General features: G+C 39.8%; 2 protein-coding genes across 3 annotated transcripts; one reads left to right on the forward strand and one right to left on the reverse strand.

The window, feature by feature from the left end:
• Nucleotides 1-564: 564 nt before the first annotated feature.
• Nucleotides 565-3,711, forward strand: LOC141796340 (zona pellucida sperm-binding protein 4-like). Its single transcript, XM_074677386.1, has 8 exons — nucleotides 565-1,372; nucleotides 1,571-1,755; nucleotides 1,842-1,939; nucleotides 2,024-2,184; nucleotides 2,273-2,465; nucleotides 2,988-3,135; nucleotides 3,461-3,536; nucleotides 3,620-3,711. Exons 1-8 carry the CDS (start codon nucleotides 565-567, stop codon nucleotides 3,709-3,711), a joined length of 1,761 nt encoding a protein of 586 aa, XP_074533487.1.
• Nucleotides 3,712-4,631: 920 nt separating this feature from the next.
• Nucleotides 4,632-9,674, reverse strand: tmem263 (transmembrane protein 263). Of its 2 annotated transcripts, XM_074677792.1 has the most exons (3): nucleotides 9,189-9,674; nucleotides 7,555-7,625; nucleotides 4,633-5,924 (listed from the first exon to the last, which is right to left on the reverse strand). In XM_074677792.1, the coding sequence occupies exons 2-3, from the start codon at nucleotides 7,619-7,621 to the stop codon at nucleotides 5,626-5,628; spliced, it is 366 nt and encodes a 121-aa protein (XP_074533893.1). In that variant the 5' UTR covers nucleotides 7,622-7,625; nucleotides 9,189-9,674; the 3' UTR covers nucleotides 4,633-5,625. The 2 variants fall into 2 exon arrangements, with proteins under 2 accessions (XP_074533894.1, XP_074533893.1); XM_074677793.1 differs by lacking the exon at nucleotides 9,189-9,674 and having other exon boundaries at nucleotides 4,632-5,924; nucleotides 7,555-7,641.
• Between the last annotated feature and the right edge of the window lie 50 nt (nucleotides 9,675-9,724).

The following is a 9,724-nucleotide window of genomic DNA, read 5'->3' on the forward strand; positions in this document are numbered from 1 at the left end:
AGGAGTGTTCTTTTTATTGGTTGACATTAATCCTTGTTTAATGTTTGTTCTAGAAAATAAGATTAAACTGTGTTGAATTACTGGTAGTAAGAGTGCTGTTCATTAAAACCTATACAGCCTTGATCTAAACAAAGAGTTTAGACTTAAGCTGTATGGCAACATCTCTTACGGCAAAAACAAATAACAAATGGAGTCTACAGACATGCTGACCCAAAAAGGTGAATGTGACCCAAATGTTTGACTTGTCAATATAAACTCAAATGTTCAAATGTCACCCAAGCCAGTCATTTGGCAGGACACATGTTCCACCCCTTTGTTCCGCCCATACAGCTCTTCTTGTGAGCCTTATCAAATCAGGGTTCAAATCATCCAACTGAATGAAGTAAAAAAAAATAAAAATAAAGCCCAAGGAAGCTTCTGAGTGGCTACCAATAAAAAGGAGGCTCTGATTGGTGGTTCTATGGCCCAAAAGACTTTTTTTTTTAACATTGAACCTTATCACATATAAATGTGTTAGCTGAAGTGGTAAACCTGGGGCAACCTAGATCAGACTGCTGTTGGATCATGGCAAAATCCTGGAGTGCCACGTCTTTGGTGGCTCTAGCATTGCTAGGGTGCTTAATTAGGACAGGGGTCGAAGCTCAGGACTCTATGTGGCAGAAGCCTGCACCACAGATGGCAAAGGGTGGTCCACCTCCTCAGGCACCCAAAGAAATTCCACAACCTCCTCAACCCCAGGCTCCTCAATATCCACAGGCACCCAAGTTCCAGCCTCCTCAACCCCAGGCTCCTCAATATCCACAGGCACCAAAGGTCCAAACTCCTCAACCCCAGGCTCCTCAATATCCACAGGCACCAAAGGTCCAAACTCCTCAACCCCAGGCTCCTCAATATCCACAGGCACCCAAGTTCCAGCCTCCTCAACCCCAGGCTCCTCAATATCCACAGGCACCCAAGTTCCAGCCTCCTCAACCCCAGGCTCCTCAATATCCACAGGCACCCAAGTTCCAGCCTCCTCAACCCCAGGCTCCTCAACATCCACAGGCACCCAAGTTCCAACCTCAGCAACCCCAGGCTTCTCAATATCCACAGGCACCAGAGTACCAACCACCAGCACCACCTAAATATCCTCAGTCTGTTCAATTTGATCAGTTTCCCCAGAACCCACAGGTCCCTCAACCTCAGCAACCGCAGCAGCCAGCACAGACACCTTCTGTTTTCAAACCAAGTGGAGCAAAGCAACCATCGGTCCAGAGTTGTGAAGTTGAAAGAAATGTCAGAGTTCCATGTGGGGGTCCTGACATCTCTGCTGCTGGATGTGAATCCATAAACTGCTGCTTTGATGGCCAACAGTGCTACTTCGGAAAGGCAGGTATGTTTTGAAGGCTTTGCTATCTTCATAAGGTTTGTGTTAAAATAATTGACTGTGGTGGTTAATTTGAATAATATTAATGAGTGCAGTAGATCCACTGAGTGGATTACCAACAAAGTCATCTTTAACATCTTCATGTTTGTGCCCATGTCAATTTTTAATCTTTTAACCCACCACTGCCTGCTTTTGCGCCACCAGTGACTGTCCAGTGCACTAAAGATGCCCAGTTCATTGTGGTAGTGGCCAGAGATGCTACTCTGCCCAACATTGATCTTGAGTCAATCTCACTGATGGGAACAGGTCAGGGCTGTTCACATGTTGACTCTAACTCTGGCTTTGCCATCTACCAATTCCCTGTCACTAGTTGTGGCTCTGTTGTCATGGTAAGACTTGTACCATCTCCCATTTTCAAGCTTGTACTTCTGAAGACTGTTTTTTTTAAACCAAGATTTTATTTTGATGTTTGTAGGAAGAGCCTGGCGTCATTATCTATGAGAACAGGATGACCTCTTCATATGAAGTTGGAGTTGGGCCTCGTGGAGCCATTACCAGGGACAGCTACTATGAGTATGTACTCAATCTTTATAAAGAGTTTATTTGAGAGTCTCAACAAATGTGATCAGATGTTTTTACACATCTTTTCTTTACCAGGTTGCTCTTCCAGTGTAGGTACACTGGCACCTCTGTTGAAACTGTGGTTGTGGAAGTACTACCATTACAAAATCCTCCTCTGCCAGTTGCTGCTTTTGGACCTATCAGGGTACACCTGAGGCTGGCAAATGGTCAATGCAATACAAAGGGTTGTAATGAAGGTATGTGCGTGGATCTGCGTGGCAGTGTTGCTGGTCTATCATTTCATAATGCTGTCAATAATAATAAGTGTCTCCTCTGCTCTCACAGAGGATGTGGCCTACAGCTCTTTCTATTCAGATGCAGACTACCCTGTAACCAAAGTGCTGAGAGACCCTGTGTATGTTGACGTGCAACTTCTTGAGAAGACAGACCCCAACCTTGTCCTGACCCTTGGACGCTGTTGGACAACCACAAGCGCCAACCCGCACAATCTGCCCCAGTGGGACATTCTGATAGATGGGTAACTGAAAAACCATTTTACAAGTGTTTTGATCACATGCCATGACTTTTAAGACTTAATTGAAAACAAGTGCTGTGTTCCAAATCTTGCACGTCTGTACACTTTCATGAAATTCACTGCGTACATTCTGCACCTACTGGAACAGTGCACAACTGTTACAGGGTAGTGCTGTCCCAAACTAAACATTTCCCGGAAGCTACGATCGCATTTCACAACCATGCATGGATGTTCTGCTGCTTTTAATTTTTTACATCCATCAACCATTGTTTGATCTATTTCTGCCCTTTCCTCTATGTAGCCATTATGGCGATGTGAGAACTCAACTTTCTGACAGTTTTGAGTGCCGAATGCTGAGAAATCAAAGTGCACTGCGTTTTTCCACACCATCAGTGTGAACACTTTTATGCACTCAAAATAGTAAGTGTGAGTGCAGAAGTATTTGATTCGGGACACAGCAGAAGACCACTATTTTCTTTGTGACTTTTTCTGTTACTGTCTTAACTTTGTTTTTTCTTTACCCAGGTGTCCATACCGAGATGATCGCTACCTGTCATCACTGGTTCCAGTGGGGCCCTCTTCTGGTGTGGACTTCCCTAGTCATCACAGGCGATTCATTTTCAAAATGTTTACCTTCGTGGACCCCAACACAATGGAACCTCTGAAGGAGCAGGTAGTACAAACAAATCATCAATTTTTTAAACTAATGTAATCCATCTAATGTAAAGTAGAAGTGGATGAAAGCTCACATAGGCTAACCTTAAAAACTACTAAATAATTATTCAACCAATTCCCATCTGTAATTACAGTTTGTTAAAAACATGTCTGTTACATGACAATGTGCAATATAATAAGCTGCTGCTTGTGCTTTTTTTCTTTCTTTTTTTTTAACCTTGAAATAAAGTTAGATGAGTGCCTTCCACTCTGTCCTTCAACAAAAGTAAAATGTTCACCATAACATCAGGAGAAGATTAACTGTTGACTCACTGTTTCTCCAGGTGTACATTCACTGCAGTACTGCTGTTTGCATTCCTGCTGGGGGGCACTCTTGTGAACCATCATGCTTCAGAAACAGTAAGAACTCATTTTGTTGTTCGCAGAATTCAGAAGTAGCTTGTACCTGTATCTGACCAATTTGTATGACTGTGTGTCTGCAGAGAGAGATGTCACAGCTTTGAACCAGATGCCTACTGAGCCAAAGGTTGTGGTTTCTGTTGGACCTGTGATCTTTTCCCCTGCTGAGCAATGAATGCCACAGTGTTAAGACTGATACCATGGATAAAAGCATACCCTGAAAAATTTTGAATAATAAATATTATTCCATTATAAGTGGTGTGTAAAGAAACAAATATTCACTGCCATGTCCATTTCAACAATTCAAGTTCTAACAATTTGCTACAGGAACAATAAAATAGATCATGCAAGTACAGCCATCAATGTTAGGTAAATATTTTACCTTTGATGTGGTGTAAATTTGATAACTATGTGACTTCAGTTACACGTTCAAATTGTTTCAATGTGTGATTTCCATAGACTGTACCAAAAGAAATTTTACATTTCCTCAAAGCACCGCTCACACACTCAGGCATGCACACAATGAGCACTGTTGTGCCTTGCCAAGTCCCAATGTGACACTCTCTGACCCTACCTCTGAGGAAAGTTCAGAGGAACTACTTTGGTCCACTGTCCACACTCTTTAAATTAGACAATCTGGATGACTTGTTATAGGAAGTTAAATATCTTTCTTTGAATTGGCAGTGAGGAAAAGCTTAATGGTATTGAGAGGGTTAGACCAAAAACAATTGAACATATATGTGAGTTCTAGCTCCATGTGTCTAGCTGTTCTTTGTAAGAAACCTTTTCAATTTTAAGACAATTTAATGCTATATTTTTACCTCGTGTTTTGTTTTTGGGGTGACCTACTACTGTAGTACTGGTGTCAAGGTAAGTATTGGGAACAACATATTCAGAACATGCTCTGTTAAATCAAGTCCTGAAAATACTTCTTTGTTTCAATAAAGCCTGATTGTTTAACACACTTCTAAACCCAGATGAAAGCTCTGAAACCTTTACCCTGCAGTGGCATTTTACAGTTAAAGAGAGATTTGAAATAACAAAGAGCAACATTTTGGTTTTTATTTAATTTAATCCAACATTTTTTGCATCAAAGATTCAGAAGAAACCCAGCCTCCAGTTTGAAGTGCTAGAAATGAGTTGGTGTTAAGAATTAACACATTTGACTTTGGCACAGTGGGAAAGATTTCTGCCATATTGATGCTTCTGTCGATAGCAGCATTGGAGATGAAGGAGATGCTGTCATATGTACTTTATATTCTATAACATTACCACCATGACAGTATCAAGATGTGTGGATGTCAAGGAGTGTCGTGAAGTGAACTTTGATTCAAGTATTTACATATTGCTATAAGTCATAAAACTCAAAACAGAGTTAATTTATGGCAATCAAAAAACTGTGCATTTTAAGATGTGATAGAAGGAAGTATTCATTCATTCATTGGGTTTTTCAAAGTTTGGTTTAAGTTCGACTGAACACAGCTGACAACCAGCAAAAGGCTTGGATATTAAACTTAAATTTAAATTTAAGAGCACATCTTTGATCAAAATAGTGTGTCAAGAAAACTGTTAATGACACTACACAGTGAAATGCTTCTATTTTTCCACAATACACCTTGTCATTTATATTTCATAAGTCATCAATGATTGTCTTTCAAGAGAAGTAAATACACCAACACTCCCCTTTCTTCTTGTACTCTAATACTAATGTGATAAATTCTACACTTTGAAGTGAAAATAGTGGTTTAGCAGCGGCTAACATCACACATGAAACATGGACATTTTATTTGAAAACTTTCAGGCACAGGTGATAGTCATTTGGTGTATTTTTCATTACCAACAGAGCAGTATAGTCTTTGTTAGTTCTTGCTGTGATGGTCCTTGCCGTAGAATCAAATAAACATGGTTTTACAGAGTCACACGGAAAAAAAAGTAGTGAACCAAAGAAAAAAAACCCTCACCGACATGTGTTTACACTGAACTTTTGAGTCCTCTGTTTTCTCTTTTCCTGCTCATGAATGCTAAAACAGGCAAACACAGTGGGAGCCATACATCTCAGCTGTTTGCATTCACACACCTCCTCTCCATGTCAGTCAGATTTGTCCTTCTTTTTGCCTCCTCCTCCTATGGGAACTTTGCTGACCACTGCAGAGCCAACAGCAGTTACTCCTCCAGCTACAGCACACACTCCACCTTTAACCAGCCCCACTCCAATCCCAGGTGCAGCGACTACTGAGCTCACAGCAGTTTTGGTGAGGTCCAGACCTTTCCCACCTATCCAGGTCACACCCCCCACTGTGGCTCCTAATGCTCCCTTGGTGGCACCGTACAGACCTCCTGCCAACCTGCCGAACATGCCCGGCTGTGCCTGTGGGTGGTCCTTGTTGTCTAAATTAAAAAAAAATAGAGCATCAACTAACATTGAACAGAGAGTAAGGGACAAACAAAAACAATATTTGCTTGGAATGATCCTATTGAAAGTCCACAGTGAAAACTAAAAAACACTCACCTACCATAGCTGTTGGAAATTAATTTTCTGTAGATCAAAAGTGCTGGTATCATTGGCTTAATGCTTTAGTACACCCCAAACAGGCTGTCTCATGTCACTAATGACAAATCCAAAAAGTGAAGCAATTCTTTGAGGTCATTTTTTTGTAGAAAGGATATGACTTTTTCTCATATTGAATGTTTATCTAAGAGACACCAAACATATCGTGTGACCCTCTTTGATTGTTGTATAAGGAATATCATACATTTTCTTTATCAAAATACATAGAATGACTATGTCCCATCTGTTAGGACATAATGTTTAACACATGACTATAATTGTACAAAAAGGCATGAAAATACACATTTGGAATTTTGAAGAGATTCCTTGACACCAACAAATGTTGACAGAAATATCAAAATAAATTAAAAATAAAAGGAATTTAACTCTAGTTAAATTAGCTAAGAAGTAGCCTCAAATTTAAGTCCAGTTTAAAAGAATATAAAACTAAGAAAGACTACTGGCATAAATTCATAATGATTAACATAAATGGTACCAAGAATTTTTGCATTTTGTGTTGATTTAATACAACCTACATTTTCATTCAACTGTAAAGCTTACACTTATAACATAACTATAAAATAAAACTAAATCTAGGCTACAAATGATGTAGCTATCAAGGTGGGAAAGAGTTTGAAGTCAAGTTAGATTAAAATTGTGCTAATTATAATTTCTACTTTTATGTATTTTTAAAATGTTGTTGCTGTTATTTCCAGTCAACGATTAGTTGGTCTCATACATAATAACAAAATTATCTAGATACAATTTATTCATTCATGTTCTGAACTGCTTATCCTGTTCAGGGTCGTGGGTGGCTGGAGCTTATCCCAGCTGTCATTGGGCGAGAGGCGGGGTACACCCTGGACTGGTCGCCAGTCGCTGCCAGGACAATTTAGAGTGTTCAATTAACCTGATGAGCATGTTTTTGGACTGTGGGAGGAAGCCTGAGTACCAGGAGAGAACCCACACATGCCCGGGAAGAATTGAAACGGTGACCTTCTCGCTGTGAGGCTGCAGCACTAACCGTCGCACCACCGTGCAGCCCCGATAGATCCAGTTGTTTCTTAAAATTGTTTTACTGCTTGAAGTTCTATTGAAATCTGGGCTGTCTTGTAGATGTCATCAAAACTGATTTCAATTTGGGAAAAACAGAAGTAGTTGCTGGTTCATAGAAAAATAAAAATAAATAAAAAAATTCTACAACACCATCAACGACACCTGCATGTGTACACTTGTAATCACTAGTCAGGTAAGGTCTAGTAAGGCGACAACATTGCTTACAGAAAAGAAAAAAAAAAGTCAATCTGCTCATATTAATTTTACAAAAACGATATTGCAATGTGGAAGTTAGTCGTAATTATTTGTATACTTATTTCCACACTACCATAACATGATCTTTATCTCTAAACTCATGTTGATGTAAATAAACAGACATTTCCTACTGCCAAGAACTTCTGCAACTCTACTTACCTGTAGATTCTGGCTCATCTTTGAGGTATGCAGGCATGTCCTCAGGCACCTGCTCCGCCTGACTCATCTCTCTAAAATATAAATGACCTAATTACCAAAGAGCAGCACATTCAAAAACAAGTATATTTATAAAGTAAATAACTTTATGAAACTCTTGTTTCAATGCAAAACTACAACCTAAATTGCAATTCCACCCTAATCCTTTTAACTAATTGTATTTCGTTAACTCTGTCAATTGTCTTCCTGTTTGTGCACATTTTCCTGTATCCATCCTGTTTGTTGAGAGAGTAAGACACGAGTAGAAAAGTGTGTTGATTTTTGCTTTTGATCCTTGAAAACCTTAACACTGGAGTACTTCACATGGAAACATCTTTTTGTACCCTACCCAGCTTGGAAATGTATTAGCTGCTTTAACTTTCACACATACATACTGCACGACACTAAAAAAAAACTTCACCCCAAAGAGACACGTTTAATTCTGTAGAGAAGGATTACTTGAACACCACAAGGTAATAGATCAGATGTAGTGTGTTTAAAGGGAGAGAGTAAAATATTACAGCTTGCTTTGGGTGTGCTTCTGATCCTAAAAAACAAGGCAGACCAGTTCATGCCCTGTAACAGTTGTACAACTGCAAACATAGAGAGTCGTTCTTATTCTAAAATAGCTCATGCTGAAGAAAGAACAGTTGAAACAGAATTTGTTTTCTTGACTTTATGGTAAGAATTGACAACAACTGTAAATTCCAAGTAATGGAAACATATTCCTAGCATCATCCCTCATAACTTAATTTGATCAGTGCCCACTTTTTTGTTTCAAGGATTACCAATCGGTTTTGCAGTTTGTTTCTTTATGTTGTGTGTGTGTGTGTGTCAGTGCGGTTGGTAATAAAACAAATGATACTTTGCATAGAAAGCAGCTCAATTAAAAGGCACTACACAGACCTGTCCTCGGTGTACTGCTCTTCTTTCTTTGGAGTAGTGCCTCAAAGCAGAACTAAGATTTCATCACCAAATGTAATGAACATCTCAAAGCTGGGTGTCTTGATTATAAATGATGTTTATGAATAATGAAGTACCAATTTGGCTTAACTTAGGCCTAGCGTTACTGTAAAAGTAGCGCTGGGAAGCTGCTAACTGTAGCATTTGTTTCGTGGAAGTAAGAGCTTACATTATGTTACCCTCCACTAACGCTCAGTTCAAACACGCCAGACGTAGCTGCCCGCTTAAAAGTCGTCGAAAAACAACCAAACTCACATTTACGTAATTGATTAGAAGGGCATTTTTGAAGCAATAGTGTTGAATTTGTGTTTAATTTTGACTCCTAGTTGCGTGTTTTTCTTTTAGACGCCATAACTTGACGTTAGCCTATTTGTTCAGTCAACTAACAGACACGTCACTCCCAAAACACGGAGCATCACTTTGGCGTTTTTTCCGTGTACATCTGTTCACTTTGATCAGTACACTGACCTATCCGTCCTGCTTATTCTTAAAATTGCGGGAATTTACTTTAAAGTTGGCTGATGGAAAATTTTGGCTCACTTTTTCACTACAATCGCTGCTGGTGGTTCTGCATGAGTTCTCGTGTTTGACTTATCACAGAGACCCTCCACTCGCTGATATGTTGAAGCACTTACCTTGTGAAACGCTGGCAAACTGGCCCGATGCAATGTTGGGGATCTTAAACTAAGTGACCCGAAAAAAATCCAGCTTTCTCGACCTGAAGACACGTAGCTGTTGGTGCTTAAAGTGACTTGAGTTATCTGTGTGACTAAATTTTGGGAGGACCAGTGTCTCCACCCATAAAAAACACACAGAGGTACACACTGTTCACAGAGCGGAGCTCCAGCTGCTGGCTGTGCTGACAAAACTAATGCAAATAAAACTTGTTCCTGGCTTTATAGGCCGATCCTTGTTATCTAAAGCTACCTCACGTATGTTGAACACTTTACAAAAATGCAACTTTAGTTTCAAATTGTTTTAAATAATTTTTGGTTACTGCAGGACTGAAAACACGATGTTGTTACATGGAAACATGAGTGATCATGGCATGAGAAGAGATAAGCTAAGTGTTTGATGCTGGCCTGAAGATGTGTGATAGGCTGTGGTAAACACTGATGAAAACTATTCAAACCCACCCAACCACTTCCGTCACTGTGGAAGTGACGTGTCC

The sequence above is a fragment of the Halichoeres trimaculatus genome, unplaced genomic scaffold (genome assembly GCF_033239565.1).
Source record: "Halichoeres trimaculatus isolate MK-OKI-2021-1 unplaced genomic scaffold, fHalTri1.1 fHalTri1_scaffold_10, whole genome shotgun sequence".
Taxonomy (NCBI): Eukaryota; Metazoa; Chordata; class Actinopteri; order Labriformes; family Labridae; genus Halichoeres; species Halichoeres trimaculatus.

Coding starts and splice junctions, on each gene's coding strand:
- tmem263 (XM_074677793.1), bottom strand. CDS start 7,621: ATGAGTCAGGCGGAGCAGGTGCCTGAGGACATGCCTGCATACCTCAAA. Junction 5,925..7,554: donor AGATGAGCCAGAATCTACAG/GTAAGTAGAGTT, acceptor TTTTTAATTTAG/ACAACAAGGACCACCCACAG.
- LOC141796340 (XM_074677386.1), top strand. CDS start 565: ATGGCAAAATCCTGGAGTGCCACGTCTTTGGTGGCTCTAGCATTGCTA. Junction 1,756..1,841: donor GTTGTGGCTCTGTTGTCATG/GTAAGACTTGTA, acceptor TGATGTTTGTAG/GAAGAGCCTGGCGTCATTAT. Junction 1,940..2,023: donor ACCAGGGACAGCTACTATGA/GTATGTACTCAA, acceptor TTTCTTTACCAG/GTTGCTCTTCCAGTGTAGGT.